The sequence below is a fragment of the Trichechus manatus genome, unplaced genomic scaffold (genome assembly GCF_000243295.1).
Source record: "Trichechus manatus latirostris isolate Lorelei unplaced genomic scaffold, TriManLat1.0 scaffold00020, whole genome shotgun sequence".
NCBI lineage: Eukaryota > Metazoa > Chordata > Mammalia > Sirenia > Trichechidae > Trichechus > Trichechus manatus.
In genome coordinates this window covers 13,111,248-13,128,247 of record NW_004443956.1, presented here as the reverse complement: position 1 = coordinate 13,128,247, position 17,000 = coordinate 13,111,248, and the positions used below count along the sequence as shown (strand labels likewise).

The 17,000-nt window shown below is 39.5% G+C and overlaps 1 protein-coding gene across 4 annotated transcripts in view; it reads left to right on the top strand.

Moving 5' to 3' along the window:
• RHEB (Ras homolog, mTORC1 binding) overlaps nucleotides 1-17,000 on the top strand; it is a 75,181-nt gene that overhangs the window by 42,171 nt on the left and 16,010 nt on the right. For 3 of the 4 annotated variants that reach the window (XM_004372748.3, XM_023727950.1, XM_023727949.1), the window contains one exon: nucleotides 10,731-10,798. In XM_004372748.3, the coding sequence (XP_004372805.1) occupies nucleotides 10,731-10,798 (68 nt within the window). Of the gene's footprint in view, nucleotides 1-10,133; nucleotides 10,596-10,730; nucleotides 10,799-17,000 lie in introns of those variants that run through there. The other variant, XM_023727951.1, reaches the window with a different exon arrangement.

The following is a 17,000-nucleotide window of genomic DNA, read 5'->3' as shown; positions in this document are numbered from 1 at the left end:
TTTATCCCAATAATACAAACGTGCTTCACCATAAGAAAATGAGTCAGTGTAATACACCACATTAATTGAATGAAGGAAAAAAAACCCACATGATCATCTCAGTTGATGCAGAAAAGGCATTTGACTAAACCCTACACCCAAATCATGAGAAAAACAGCAAACCAGGAATAGAAAGGAAATTCCTCAATATGATAAAGGGTGTCTATGAAAAAACCACAGCAAAACATACTCAATGGAGAAAGACTGAAAACTTGCCCCTTGAGATCAGGAACAAGACAAGGATACCTACTTTCAACACTCCTATTGAACATTGTTCTGGAAGCCGTAGCCAGAGTAATTAGGCAAGAAAAAGAATTATCAAAGGCATCCAAATTGGAAAAGAAGTAACACTGTATTCACAGATGATGTTATACTATATTTAGAAAATCCCGAAGAATCTACAGGCAGCTATGAGAGCTAGTAAATAAATTCAGCAAAGTTGCAGGGCACAAAGTCAACACCCAGAAATCAGTTATATTTCCGTATATCAGCAGTGACAAATCTGAAAAGGAAATTAAGAAAACCATTTCATTTACTGTAGCACCTGAAAAAGTAGAATACCTAGGAGTAAATTTACCAAGGAGGTGGAAGACCTTTTACACTGAAAACTACAAAACACTACTGAAAGAAATTAAAGATCTAAGTAAATGGGAAGACATCTCATGTTTGTAGATTGGAAGACTTAATTGGAAGTGTTAAGATGTCACTTCTACCCAAAGCAATTTATAGATAACAGTGCAATTACTATTAAAATTCCAGCAGCCTTTTTGTCAGAAATGGAAAAGATGATCCTCAGATTTATATGGAATTGCCAAGGGCCTCAAATAGCCAAAATAATCTTGAAAAAAAAAAATAGACTGATTCACACCTCCTGATTCTGATATGTATTACAAAGCTACTAATCAAAAACTGTAGTACTGGTATAAGGAGAGACATATAGATCAATCGAATGGAATTGAGAAACCAGAAGTCAGTCATACATCTTCAACAGATGGTGCTGAGACAACTGGATCTCCACATGCAGAAGAATGAAGTTGGACCCATACTTCACACCACATACAAAAATTAATTCCAAATGGATCAATGAACTAACTATAAGCACTAAAACCATAAAACTCTTAGAAGAAAACATAGGGGTGAAGCTTTAGGACCTTTTTTTAGGCAGTGGATTCTTAGATATGATACCAAAAGCATGAGCAACAAGAGAAAAGAAAAGGATAAACTAGATTTCATCAAAATTAAAAACTCTGTGCATAAACAGACATCAAGAAAGTGAAAAGACAGTCTACAGAGTGAGAAACTATATGATAGTTTTGGGGAACTATCAGATCCAAGGGTTAAATGTCCAGAATATATAAAGAACTCCGAAAACTCAACAACAATTAAAAAATGGGCAAAGGACGTGAATAGAGATTTCTCTACAGAAGATATATAAATGACCAATAAGCACATGGGAAAATGCTCAGTGTCACTAATTAAAACCAGTTGCTGTCAGGTGGACTTCAACTCATGATGACCCCATACATGTGAGAGAACTGTACTCCACAGGGTTTTCAGTGGCTGATTTTTCAGAAGTAGATTGCCAGACCTTTCTTCCAAGGCATCTCTGGGTGGACTTGAACATCCAGCCTTTCAGTTAGCAACTGAGGTGTTAACCATTTGCCCCACCCAGAGACTCCCATCACTAGTCATTAGGGAAGTACAAATCAAAACCAGAATGAAATACCACTTTGCACCTACTAGGATAGCTCTTAATAGAAAATAAGTATTGATGAGGAGAAATCTCAACACTCTTATATTGCTGGTGGGAATGTAAAATGGTGCAGCCACTGTGGAAGACAGTTTGGCAGTTCCTCAAAAAGTTCAACATCGCTACCATATGATCCCCAGCAGTTCCACTCCTAGGTGTATACCAAAAAGACTTGAAAGCAGCGACTCAAACAGATATGTGCACACCAGTGTTCATTGCAGCATTATTTACAATAGTCAAAAGGTAGAAACAACCCAGGTGTCTGTCAACAGATACATGGATAAACAAAATGTGATATATCCGTGCAGTGGAATATTACTTAGCCATAAAGAAAAAAGTTCTTGATACTACTACAAAATGGATGAACCATGAAAACATTATGCTGAGTGAAATAAGTCAGTCACAAAAGGGCAAATATTTATATGGTCCCACTTTAAATATCTAGAATAGATAAATCCATCAAGACAGAAGATTACCCTGAAAGTATGGCCCCCAGGCACTCTTTTAGTTCAGTAATGAAGTCACTCCTGAGGTTCACCCTTCAGCCAAAGATTAGACAGACAGGCCCGTAAAACAAAACAAGACTAAATGGGCATACCAGCCCAGGGGCAAGGATGAGAAGGATAGCTGGTAGTGAGCAGCCTAAGGTCAAGAAGGGGAGAGTGTTGACATGTCACGGGGTTGGCAACTAGTGTCACAAAACAATGTATTAATTGTTTAATGAGAAGCTAGTTTGCTCAGTAAACTTTCATCTAAAGTACAATTAAAAAAAACAGGATGAGAAGTTAAGAAGGGACAGGAACTGATCGAATGCACACAGGTAACCCAGGCTGGAAAGGGGGAGTAGTATGCTGTCATATTGTGGGGATTGCAACTAATGTCACAAAACAATATGTATATAAATTTTTGTATAAGAAATTAACTTGAGCTGTAAACTTTCACCTTAAAAAAAAAAAACAGATTAGTGGTTACCAGGGGCTATGGGTGTTAGGGAGTGTGTGGTATAGATCAGCTTGAATCCATTCCCGAAAACGTGGAAATTGGTCCAGTCATCACATTCCCATTTCTCTATCCACGTCACCAGCCACCCCCTGCAGCACTCTCTCTGATCCTAGCTTTCTGGATGTAGGTCAGAGCTCACAAGTTAAAAGGACACTGTCCTTCAGACTGTCAAATAGGCATATGCCAGCCACTAGTTTGGGGAGTCCACATGACACCCCAAACTTCCTGCTGGCCACAAATTTGGGGCTGGTTTCCCACTACCTCTTCAGGATGTCAGCCGCAAGCTCGGGAGTCCACATGACACCCTTATTTTCTGACCTACTGCCTCCCTTTGCTTCTTTGGGTTTGATAATTTGTTGGAACAACTCGTGGAACTCAGTTTACCATACTTACAACTACAGATCTATTATAACCAAAAAGGATATAATCAAAGACATGCCATGGGCAAGGTTTGGGAGGGTTCCCAACACACAGCTTCCATGTCCCGTGGGATGCACTACCCTCCGGAGAGTGGATGTTCTCATCAACCAGGAAACTTTCTGAGCCTTAGTGTCAGGGCTGTTTGTTGCCCAGTCCTGCATGATAGGCTAAATCCTGCCTCCTGACGCTAGTTGATATTGGCCTCCCAGGTGAGTCTTTTCTGGTCTGGCCAGCGCCTACTTGCGAGCACAGATTCACAGGTTTGGCCTGAAAGTCCCAGACCAAGGCACCCTGATTACTCCAAGGATTATTTCTCCGGAGTCAAGGACAAAGGCCACCTTACTTAGGGTAAAACTAGGTCCTTTACACCACAGGGGGGCAATGGGAAGTTTTGTTTTGTTTTTAAAGCAAAGCATTATATGCTTTAGTCTCATCTGCTGACAGGGCCTGTCCAGCTGCCTCAGCCCCATCAGAGTGGGCTCATCATGAGCAACTCAAGGGCCTTGGAACTCCTCTGATTGTGATTCTCCTGAGAGAAGCTCAGTATGCTTCATTTCTTTCCAGATAGCCTTCAACGTGCAGATGGCACAGCCTTGCTTACTGAAAGCAAAGAGGACCTAGTGATGAAGATCAGAGACTACAGTCTTCAGTATGGATTACACTTCAACATAAAGGAAATGAAATCCTCACAGCTGGACCAATAAGCAACATCATGATAAATGGAGAAATGATTGAAGTTCTCAAAGATTTCATTTTACTTGGATCCACAATCAACGCCCATGGAAGCAGCAGTCAGGAAATCAAACAACATAGTGTATTGGGCAAATCTGCTGCGGAAGACCTCTTTAAAGTGTTAAAAAAACAAAGCTGTCACTTGGAAGATTAAAGTGAGCCTGACCCAAGCCGTGGTATTTTCAGTTGCCTCATACGCATGCAAAAGCCAGACAAGGAAATCAGGAAGATCTTTGAATTATGGTGTTGATAAATATTGAATATACCGTGGGCTGCCAGAGGAACGAAAAAATCTGTCTTGGAAGAAGTACAGCCAAAATGCACCTTAGAAGCAACGATGGCGAGACTTTGTCTCACGTACTTTGGACATATTATCAGGAGGGATCAGTCCCTGGAGAAGGACATCATGGCTTGGTAAAGTAGAGGGTTAGCAAAAAAGAGGAAGACCCTCCATGAGATGATTTGGCACAGTGACTGCGACAATGGGCTTAAACATAGCAACGATTGTGAGGATGGCACAGGACCAAACAGTGTTTTGTTATGTTGTACATAGGGTCACTATGAGTCGGCAACGACTCAACAGCACCTAAAAACGACAGCAACCTCCATTGGGAAGTGAATATCCTCCTGGTTCTACCCTCAGGGCAGTATTTCAGAGTGCTGTTTGTCCACTAATGAATAAACAGAACTTTTAAAAATTCTTTTAAAAACTTCAGCTGAAAAAAACAAGTGTGACTCATGAATCAGTCGCATATATCAAGGCAAATATTCTGTGGGTGTGTTTTTAATTAGTAGGTAAGGAAAATATCCTGGATGTAAGTAGTTAATGGTTAAGACAGCTCATTTGTAGTTTTCTCCTATGCTGTCATTTTTCCTTTGAGTACCTCGAAGGCTATTGGTATAGTATTGTTGTCCTATGTATCCCTGTGAAACCAAAAAGTTACAAAATGCATTAATTATGAAAATAACTGAATTTTAAAATAACATTTTCATAAAGATTTTGTTGTAATCTCCAAAATGAATTCAAAGTATTTGTCTACTAAAATTTTTAGGCAACACGGAAATGAATATCAGACTATAGGCATCCTTTAAAAGTTTGTGAGGTATATTTAGATATCAGATTCTATTTACTGTGCCGCTTATTGGGAGAAGCTGCCTTGGTGACTCAACTTTTCCTAGCCATTCCCCCACGATTTAGTAGAAAAACAGTGTTCTGAGATAACAAGAAGTTAGAAAAGGTTATAATCCTAGGGGTATAGGAGAAGAACATCAATAAAAGTACATATTTTCTAATTTGTGGAAGCTTTTTATATCAAAAATAACCTATATGCAGATTGCTTTATTGTCTCCTGTGGTGTTAATTTAACTACTCAATACAAGCTAAATTGATACGATGAAATTAATGGTTTATAATTTAAAAGCAAGAATAGCAGCAATTTAAAACTTGTTCCATCTCGAGGTAGTATGGTTGATTAATTGATAAAGCTACTCAGAAAATTCGGATTAGGAGTTTTGAAATTCGGATTAGGAGTTTTGCATGATTACCAAACATTGCATGTGGATAGACTTCTCAGGATACTGGATTTAGAGTCCTTAACAAACTTGAGTAACACAAATCTTACTTTGTGAATAACAAATTTTAGAAACCTCTATTAACTTGCTTTAGTTAATTGTACTATTAAGTAGCTCAAGTCTACTTAGGGGAATTTCAGAGTTTTAGATTGGAAATGGATTAATTTCTCCAGGGATTGGAAAAACGAGTGAGAGGATTCCAAGAAAAATAATACTGATACCAGGATAAATTCAGCTTTCCATTTTTACACAAGGTAGAAAGTAGGGGACATAGCAGAATTTGTTCCTGGTCGATAGAATTGAGGATTTTATATAGATATGTTAGTGCACTTCATTTTTTTCTATAGTAATAAGAAGAGGCAGTTTTCCTATGACAGATGGAAATTCTTCTGTTTCATTAAACTACTTTCTGTAGAAGGATTCACGTCTTTTTTATGTGCAAAAATATTCTAAAAAGTCTCTTAATATTTTATTTCTTTTAGATTTTACGTACAGTTAATCTCCTAGCTTTTTACTTTCACCTCACTGGCTAGTACTTCACGTCTACTGGATCCTCTTCTTTTTTCTGACTTGCCAATATATGGTGCCCCAAGGCTGCAACCTCAGGCTCAGGACTTTTTTCTACACTTCCCCTCTCTTATGATCATCCCTCCCACTCCTCTGACTTGAAATATCAATCTGCTAGTGACTGACAAATGTATAGCCCCAGCACCTTCTCTGAACTCTGGTTCTGTTTTCAACTGGTTTAACTGTTTCCTTAAAGTGATAATTTCTAGAAGGGGAACAAAAATGATAAAAAGTTTGGCAGTATACACAATTCTAGGGTCACACTCCTTTTGCACCACCACATACCTGTCAGTTTGTCATACTGTCGTGGCTTGTGCGTTGCTGGGATGCGGGAAGCTATGCCACTGGTATTTCAAGTACCAGCAGGATCTTCCATGATGGACAGGTTTCAGTGGAGCTTCCAGACTAAACAGACTAGGGAGAAGGACCTTGCAGTCAACATCTGAAAAAATAGGCCAGTGAAACCTTATAAATAGCAGTAGAACATTATCTGATAACAGTGCTAGAAGATGAGCCCCTCAAGGTTGGAAGGCACTCAAAATATGAAGAGCTGCCTCCTCAAAGTGGAGTCGGCCTTAATGACATAGATGGAGTAAAGCTTCCTGGACCTTCATTTGCTGATGTAGTACAACTCAAAATGAGAATAAACAACTGCAAACATCCATTAATAATCGGAACATGGAATGCACCCAGTATGAATCTAGGAAAATTAAAAGTCATCAAAAATGAAATGGAACGCATAAAGGTTGATCTTCTAGCCATTAGTGAGCTGAAATGGAGTGGTATTGGCCATTTTGAATCAGTCATATGGTCTACTATGTTGGCAATAAAAAATTGAAGAGGAATGGTGTCACAGTCATTGTCAAAAAGAATACTTCAAGATCAGTCCTGAAGTACAACACTGTCAGTGATAGAAGAATATCCATATGCCTACAAGGAAGACCAGTTAATACGACCATTAGTCAAATTTATACACCCACCACAAATGCCAAAGATGAGAAAATTGAAGATTTTTATGAACTTCTGCAGCCTGAAATTGATCAAACATGCAATCAAGATGCATTGACAATTACTGGCGATTGGAATACGAAAGTTGGAAATGAAGAAGAAGGATAGTAGTTGGAAAATACGGCCTTGGTGACAGAAATGATGTGGGGGATTGCATCACAGAAATTTGCAAGAGCAATGACTTACTCATTGCAAATACCTTTTTTCAACAACATAAACGATTGCTATACATGTAGACCTCAGCAGATGGAAAACACAGGAATCAAATTGGCTACATTATGGGAAAGAGATGATGGGACAGCTCAATATCATCAGTCAGAACAAGGCTAGGGGCCGTGGAACAGACCATCAGTTGCTCATATGCAAGTTCAAGCTGAAGAAAATTAAAACAAATCCATGAGAACCAAAATAGAATCTTGCATGTATCCCACCTGAATTTGGAGACCATCTCAAAAACAGGTGTAATGCACTGAACACTAATGACTGAAGACCAAACAGGTTGTGGGAGGACATCATACATAGAGAAAGCAGAAGGTCATTTAAAAGACAGGAAAGAAAGAAAAGACCAAAATGGTTGTCAGGAGAGACTCTGAAACTTGCACTTGAACGAAGAGTGTCTAAAGCAAATGGAAAAAATAATGAATTAAAAGAGCTGAACAGAAGATTTCAAAGGGCAGCTTGAGAAGACAAAGTATTATAATGAAATGTGCAGAGAACTGGAGTTAGAACACCAAAGGAAGAACACACACAGCATTTCTCAAGCTGAAAGAACTGAAGAAAAAATCCAAGCCTCGAGTTGCAATTTTGAAGGATTCTATGGGCAAAATATTGAATGACACAGGAAGCATCAAAAGATGACAGGAATACACAGAGTCACTGTTGGCCAATGTTTGAACATTTCAGGAGGTAGCATATAATCAAGGACTGATAGTATTGAAAGAAGTCCAAGCTGCACTGAAGGCACTGGTGAAGAACAGGCCTTAGGAATTGACGGAATACCAGTGGAGATGTTACAACAAACGAATGCAGCGCTGGAGGTGCTCACTCGTCTATGCCAAGAAGTTCGGCCAGCTGACAGGAAGAGATCCATATTTGTGCCCATTCCAAAGAAAGATGATCCAGCAGAATGTGGAAATTATCAAACAATATCAGTAATATCACACAAGTAAAATTTTGCTGAAGGTAAGTCAAAAGTTATCCGTGTATCAACAGGGAATTCAAGTTGAATTCAGAAGAGGATGTGGAACGAGAGATATCACTGTTGATGTCAGATGGATCCTGGCTGAAAGCAGACAGTACCAGAAGGATGTTTCCTGTGTTTTATTGACTGTGTAGAGGTTTTTAACTATGTGAATCATAACAAATTATGGATAACATTTCGAAGAATGGGAATTCCAGAACACTTAATTGTGCTCATGTAGAACCTGTACATAGACCAAGAAACAGTCATTCAGACAGAGCAAGGAGATAATGTGTGGTTTAAATCAGGAAAGGTGTACATCAGGATTGTATCCTTTCACCATACTTACTCAGTCTGCATGCTGAGAAAATAATCCGAGAAGTTGGACTATACGAAGAAGAATCAGGATTAGAGGAAGACTCATTAACAGACTGCAATATGCAGATGACACAACCTTGCTTGCTGAAAGTGAAGAGGACTTGAAGCACTTACTGATGAAGATCAAAGACTACAGCCTTCAGTATGGATTACAGCTCAACATAAAACAAAAATTCTCACAACTGAACCAATAAGCAACATCATGATAAAGAAAATATTGAAGTTGTCAAAGATTCGATTTTACTTGGATCTACAATCAACACCCGTGGAAGCAGCAGTCAATAAATCAAACAGTGTATGGTATTGGGGGAATCTGCTGCAAAAGACCTCTTTAAAGTGCTGAAAAGCAAAGATGTGACTTTCAGAACTAAGGTGCACCTGACCCGAGCCATAATATTTTTAGTCGTCTCATATGCATGTGAAAGCTGGACAGTGAATAAGGAAGACTGAAGAATTGATGCCTTTGAATTATGGTGTTGTTGAAGAATACTGAATATACCATGGACTGCCAGAAGAACGAACAAGTCTGTCTTGGAAGAAGTATAGCCAGAGTGTTCCTTGGAAGCGAGGATGGTGAGACTTCGTCTCTTGTACTTTGGACATGTTATTAGGAGGGACCAGTCCCTGGAGAAGGACGTCATGCTTGGTAAGGTAGAAGGTCAGAGAAAAAGAAGAAGACCCTCGATGAGACGGAATGACATGGTGACTGCAGCAGTGGGCTTAAACATAGCAACAATTGTGAGGATGGCTCAGGACCAGGCAGTGTTTGTTCTTTTGTGCTGAGTTGACGCCTAACAACAACAACTTTTATTTTAGTAGACTGGTCTGTAGTCTTCACTCAGCTGACTTCTGGCACCCCTGCTTGGATCAGAAATGTATGTTAATTTGATTCTCTTTGATTATTGCTTTTCTCTCAGCCATTCTTTCTCTCCCTGTAGAACTCATAAAATTCAAATGAGATCTACCTGCCCCTCTTCGTCTCTTAGCATGATTTCCATGTCTCTGTTTTTGCTTGACCTTTTAACTGTGGGACAAAGTGGGCAGAAGCGAGTTCTCTCACTGTGCAAGGGTAGATTCTGCTGCTGGGTTGTCATCAAGTGGAATGGGCAGCCAGGGGATTTGAGGATTCTTCATGACTGATGATAGCAGGGCAGGGTATGCAGAAGCAGTTATGTTCCATTTAGCTGTCAGATCTCCAGATGGTTACTTTTTAATATTCTGTTGCTGTTAATAGTCTCTACTCTTACGTCTATATTTGTTTGAAGTCTGTCTCCTTAGAATTCTAAATTGACTTTTCTGGAAGTTATGTGAGTCTGATTTCTCACCCCACCTCACCCCCTTCATAGAAGAAGCCCCGTTGGCGCAGTGGTTAAGAGCTACGGCTGCTAACCAAAAGGTTGACAGTTCGAATCCATCAGCCGCTCCTCAGAAACCCTATGAGACCGTTCTACTCTGTCGTGTAGGTCGCTATGAGTTAGAATCAACTCAGCGGCAGTGGGTTTGGGTTTTGATAGAGAAAAGTTGTGGCAGGTTGCTAGCATCTGTAAGCTGAGTGGGCATGGTAGCTTTAACACAGAACATCTGTTCCATTGCCATTTTATCTTTCAGTAAATTTGTCAATTTTTTTGGTGTATGAAAGTTCTTAGTGATTCAGTTAATGTTAGTTCTTTGTGCTGTGACACCAGACCTTCTATAAACTAAATAGAAAGGTTTGCGCTTTTGATTCATTCTAGATCTCAAACCTTGTAATGTATTTCACTTTTGATACAAGACGAAGGACTGTCCACAGATAGTGCATCCAGAGTACTTGTTTAGGATATGATTTGTTACCTAATTTCAGTTTCTTTTAAAAAGATTGAAGATTTACACAAGCTTGTTTTCAGTTAGTCGCCAGAGTGTTTCTTCGTTACATGGTGGAAGTAGGGGAAGAATCTGTACAATTCAGAGGTTTGTTCTTTTTTGTTTTGTGGGATTTTTTTATGAGATTATTAGGACCTCAGCCTAATTTGTTATCTTTGTTCAAGCTTTAAGGAGCCTCGATGTTTTTGTTTTTAACTAATATTTAATTATCTTTTTCTCTAGCTTTTACGAAGTTGATCACTGTAAATGGACAAGAATATCATCTTCAACTTGTAGACACAGCTGGGCAGGTAGGTGATCTGTAGTGCCTCAGAATCTTAACTGAATCTGATGGTCCTGACACTAGCCTAGCACTGAGTATTAAATCCAGTAGCTACACCAAAACCCCTCATGTTTAATTGAATATTAAAATGTTACCTATTTTGTCTTTTCTAAGATGTGTGTGGCAGTTTTTTAAATACTTGTTTTTTGCTTCTTTACAATTGTTTTAAATATATTCACAACTTTGTGAGGATTTATTTTTATTACAGAATGATGATTTTCTATTTTGTAAACCTTTAGATTTCTGTTAGAAAATCATACTAGAGTGCTTTCTTACCTTTGTAACAGATACTCTCCTATGTTAAGTGCAAAAGTAAGTCTTTGCTAGGGAAATAGCAGGAGCAAAGTTACAGGGCAAAAATGAGCTGGTTTTATCTTGTAAGAGCTTGAACCATAAAAAGACCAGTCTGATTGGAGTAGAAGATCCAACCTTTAGTATATGTAATTGGATTATATGATGGACAAAATTGGTAGTGGTCAAGGAGTGTCTGTTTGATTTGCTAGACACTAGATAATTGCTGCAAATGCTTGTCTGCTAACCAAAAGCTGGGAGGTTGGAATCCACCCACAGACACCTTGGAAGAAAGCTTCCAAATAATCAGCCATTGAAAACCTTGTGGAACACAGTTCTACTCTGACACACATGGGGTCGCCATGAGTAGCAGTTGATTTGACAGCAGCAATTTAGAAGTGACCCAAAATAGGGTCATAAGTTATTGTAAAAATTATGTGTGGAATGGATTGTCAGAAGCATTGATTGGAACACATGGATGCATGAAATCAAGAGTACTTGAAGGGAACAAAACCTTTTTTGACAGTTTTGCTTCCCTATTACCATTGTCTTAGTTATCTACCGCTGCAATAATGGAAATACCACAGGTGGATGGCTTTAACAAAGAAGTTTATTCTCTCACAGTCTAGGAGGCCAGAAGTCCAAATTAAGGGTGCCAGCTCCAGGGGAAGGCTTTCTCTCTCTGTCATGTCTGGGGAAAGGTTCTTGTCATCAATCTTCCCTGGTCGACAAGCTTCTCAGTACGGGGACCCAGGGTCCAAAGAACACACTGTTCTCCTGGCTCTTGTTTCTTGGTGGTATGAGGCCGCTCTTCTCTGCTCACTTCTCTTTCCTTTTAGCTCTTGTAAGATAAAAGGTCATGCAGGCCACACCCCAGGGAAACTTCCTTTACATTGGATCAGGGATGTGACCTGAGTAAAGGTGTTACATTCCACCCTAATCCTCTTGAACATAATGTAATCTTGCCTCATTAAATGCAGGCAGACATTTGGAATTACAACACATAGGAAAATTACATCAATCACAAAATGGAAGACAACACGCAATACTGGGAATCATAGCCTAACCAAGTTGACATACATTTTTGGGGGACACAATTGAATCCATAACAACCATTAATACCCAGTCGTAGCTTTTAATGGAAGCCATTCTGTTAGACTAAATTTATGGCTGTTCACCGGGGAGTGAGGGCATGGAGGATATAAAGAAGCTGGGAATTATGTTTCCAACTCCTTACCTGAAGTCTTCCTGCCCTTGCATCTTAAAATTGGCAAAGGACCAGACTAGACTAACAGGAGGTTGAGTGTAGTATAATCTGGTCTGGCATGTTAAATGGAGGTTTTTTTCCTGGAACCTGAGGAGGTTGGGGTAGACCTAGAATAATGTAACCTGTCTTACTGGTTTGGAATGAGTTTCCTCTGCATTCTGTTTTGAGGTGAACGTAGAAGGAGAACGTGACACCCAATGAAGCAAAAAAATGGCTGTGTTGAGTGGCTTTAGCATTGGAGAAAACATTTTAGAGCCCTGAAGTTTCAGTTCTGGAAGCTTCAAGGAAAAATAAACTGAGCTTGTATACAGAGATGGAACATGTACCTTCCTCGTTCATCTTACACACTCCTGCCTGGCGTAGATGTGATACCAGCAGTAATCAGACATCTTGATCTTTTTATTAGAGCAGAGCCATTCTAGACTCTCACTCTGAAGGTTACCTGTATTTTTCGTGATGTGAATTTGGCGCTTATTAGAACAAGAGGAGCAATAGTTGTTAGGTGCCGTTGAGTCGATTCCGACTCATAGCAACCCTGCATATAACAGATAAAGCACTGCCTGGTCCTCCACGATCCTAACAGTCGTTATGCTTAAGCCCATTGTTGGCAGCCACTGTGTCAGTCCGTCTACTTCACGATCTTCGTCTTTTTTGCCGACCTTCTACTTTACCAAGCATGATGTGCTTCTCTAGGTACTGATGCCTCCTGATAACATGTCCAAAGTATGTGAGATGTAGTCTCACCATTCTTGCTTCTAAGGAGCATTCAAGCTGTACTTCCTCCAAGACAGATTTGTTCATTCTTTTGGCAGTCCATGGCATGTTCAATATTCTTCACCAACACCATAATTCGAAGGCATCAATTCTTCAGTCTTCCTTATTTGTTGTCCAGCTTTCACATGCATATGAGACGATTGAAAACAACATGGCTTGGGTCAGGTGTACCGTAGTCTTCAAGGTGACATCTTTGCTTTTTAATACTTTAAAGAGGTCTTTTACAGCAGATTTGCCCAGTACAGTGCATCATTTGATTTCTTGACTGCTGCTTCCATGGGTGTTGATTGTGGATCCAAGTAAAATGAAATCCTTGACAACTTCAGTCTTTTCTCCAGTCTTCAAAAGATTGAAGGGGAGCAATAGAAGTCTTCATTTAGGTGATGATACAGCTTAGAAATCGTCATAGAAGAGCACTGCTGATCTTTCTTAGAAAGAATACTTTTTACTAGGATCGTGTTACATTTGTGTATTAATTTAGGATTACTCAAGGAATAGCCTAATGATTCTGCGTACTCTTACTGAAGATTACAGCACACAATTCCATTTATTTACATCTTCTTTAGTCTCTTGGGATTAGTTTAAGATTTTCTCCATAAGAATCATATGCGTTTATTTTCTTAAGTTTATTCCTAGGAATTTTATCTCTTGGTTGCAGTTGCAGCTGTGGGGGGAACCTTCTTCCTCACCGCGCCTCCACTGTACCTTCTAGTTGATTGTTTTTTTGCACACTGCTTCTTAAATGTGATTGCCATTTTCCTTATTTTCACATCTTGCCTTTAGGGAAAAGATCATTTGAGCATTGAACCTACTCTGGCTGTGCTGGTGACTAAAATCATTTGGGATTTTGTTTTAATCTGCATAGAAAAATCTGTCTCATTGAATTTCCAAATATTTGTTTTCAGAAGTCAGCACTAAAATGAATTCAACTTAATGAAAGTTATACTAATAATAAAGGCGAAGAAAGTTTTGCACATGTAGTAAGCTCTCTGATGTAGAAATGTTCTTTTCTGATTAATGGCTAATATTTAGGATATCGGAAGTCCTGGTGGCGTAGTAGTTAAGAACTATGGCTGCTAACCAAAAGGTCGGCAGTTCAGATCCACCAGGTGTCCTTGGAAACCCTACGGGGCAGTTCTGCTCTGTCCTTTAGGGTCACTATGTGGCGGAATTGACTCTATGGCAGCAGATTTATTTAGGATATCAAAGAATTGTTAGTAAAACTTACTTTTTTAAAGACAACTTACAGTATTACAGTAATTCAAGATCTTTATGAACATTAGTTGTGACCATACTATGGAATTGCAGAGTCAGGCTTGGCTTGATTTTTCTGTAGTAGTGTTTGAGAAATGTGGTATATTCACAATTTTATTTCAGCTGCAAACAAAATGTTTGTATTCAGATAGTGGCTAAAACTAATGAAAACTCCATCAACACCAGAACCTTGTTACATGCTTTAATCATTCTGTATCTAAAGCAGACCTTCTTAAAGCTGCTTTATGAAACTGAGGACCAGTAGCCCTGTTGCATAATGTGCCCTTCTTTGTTTTTTCTTTCTCATTAAACAGTTAATACATATATCGCCCTACGACAATGGTTAAGAACCCCACTACATGTCAACACTGTCCTTACTCAACCTTGGGTTCCCTATCACCAGTTTTCCTGTCCCCTTCTGCCTTCTATTCCTTGTCCCTGGACTGCTGTGCCTCATTAGTCCTGTTTTGTTTTATTGGGCTGTCCATTCCCTGGCTGAATGGTGAACCTCAGGAGTGACTTCACCATTGAGCTAAAAGGGTGCCCAGGGCCATACTCTCAGGGTTTCTCTGGTCTCCATCAGGCCAGTAAATCTGGACTTTTTTTGTATGTTAGAATTTTGTTCTACATCCTTCTCCAGCTCTGTCCAGAACCCTCTTTTGTGTTCCCGGTTAGAGCAGTCATTGGTGGTAGGCCGGGCACCATCTAGCTATACTGGACTCAGTCTGGTGGAGGCCTTGGTAGCTGTGGTCCATTAGTCCTTCGGACTAATCTTTTCCTTGTATCCTGTTCTCTTCATTCTCCCTTGCTCCCGAAGGGGTGAGACCAGTGGAGTATCTTAGATGGTTGCTCACAGGCTTTTAAGACCCCAGACGCTACTCACCAAGGTAGAATGTAGAACATTGTCTTTATAAACTGTGTTATGCCAGTTGAGCTAGATGTTCCCCGAGACCATGATCCCCACAGCCTTCTACCCAGCAATTCAGTCCCTCAGGGAGTTTGGATGTGTCTGTGGAGCATCCATGACCTTTCCTTGTACAAGTTGTGCTGGCTTCCCCAGTATTGTGTACTGTCTTACCCTTCACCAAACTTACCAATTATCTATTGTCTATTTAGTATTTCCCCCCACACCACCCCTCCCATCCCTCGTAACCAACAAAGATGTTTTTCTTTTTGTGTGTAAAGTTTTTCATGAGTTTTTAAGTAGTGGTCTCATACAATATTTGTCCTTTAGTGATTGACTTATTTCACTCAGCGTAATGTCCTCCAGTTTCATCCATGTTATGGGATGCTTCACAGATTCATCATTGTTCTTTCTCGTTGCATAGTACTCCATTATGTGTATGTACCATAGTTTGTTTATCCATTCATCAGTTGATGGGCGTCTAGGTTGTTTCCATCTTTCTGCTATTGTGAACATTGCTGCCATGAACATGGGTGTGCATATGTCTGTTCCTGTGACAGCTCTTATTTCTCTAGGATATATTCCTAGGAGTGGGATTGGTGGATCGTATGGTATTTCTATTTCTAGCTTTCTAAGGAAGCGCCATATCATTTTCCAAAATGGTTGTATCATTATGCATTCCCACCAGCAGTGCGTAAGAGTTCAGTCTCCCCGCGGCCTCTCCAACATTTGTTACTCCCAGTGTTTTTGATTCGTGCCAGTAATGCCGGGGGTGAGATTGGTATCTCATTGTGGTTTTAATTTGCATTTCTCTAATGGCTAGTGAACGCAAACATTTCCTCATGTGTCTGTTGGCCGCTTGAATGTCTTCTTTGGTGGAAGTGTCTGTTCATTTCCTTTGCCAATTTTTTTAGTAGGATTATTTGTCTTTTTGTTGTAGAGGTGCTGGATTTTCTTGTAGATTTTGGAGATTAGACCTTTGTCTGACTTGTGATGTCCAAAAATTTTTTCCCAGTCTGTAGGTTCTCTTTTTAGTCGTTTGGTAAAGTCTTTTGAAGAGCATAGGTATTTGATTTTTAGAAGATCCCAGTTATCTAGCTTATCTTCTGGAGTTTGTATGTTGATGGTTATGGTTTGTATCCTGTTAATGCCGTGTATTAGGGCCTGTAGTGTTGGTTTTTTTTTTTCTTCTATGAACTTTATACTTTTTGGGTTTATATTTAGGTCTTTGATCCATTTTGAATTAGGTTTTGTATATGGTGTGAGGTATGGGTCCTGTTTCATTTTTTTGCGGATGGATATCCAGTTTTGCCATCACCATTTGTTAAAAAGACTGTCTTTTCCCCATCTGATGGACTTTGGGCTCTTGTTGAAGATCAGGTGACCGTAGGTGGATGGATTTACATCTAGGTTCTCAATTCTGTTCCATTGGTCAATGTATCTGTCGTCGTACCAGTACCAGGCTGTTTTTACTTCTGTAGCTGTATAGTAGGTTCTGAGGTTAGGTAGCGTGAGTCCTCCTACTTTATTCTTTTTCTTCAGTAGTGCTTTACTTATTTGGGGCTTCTTCCCTTTCCATATAATGATTAGTTTTTCCATCTCTTTGAAGAATGTTGTTGGTATTTGAATTGGGATTACGCTGTATTTGTAAATTGCAAAGGGGAGAACTGTCATTTTCAC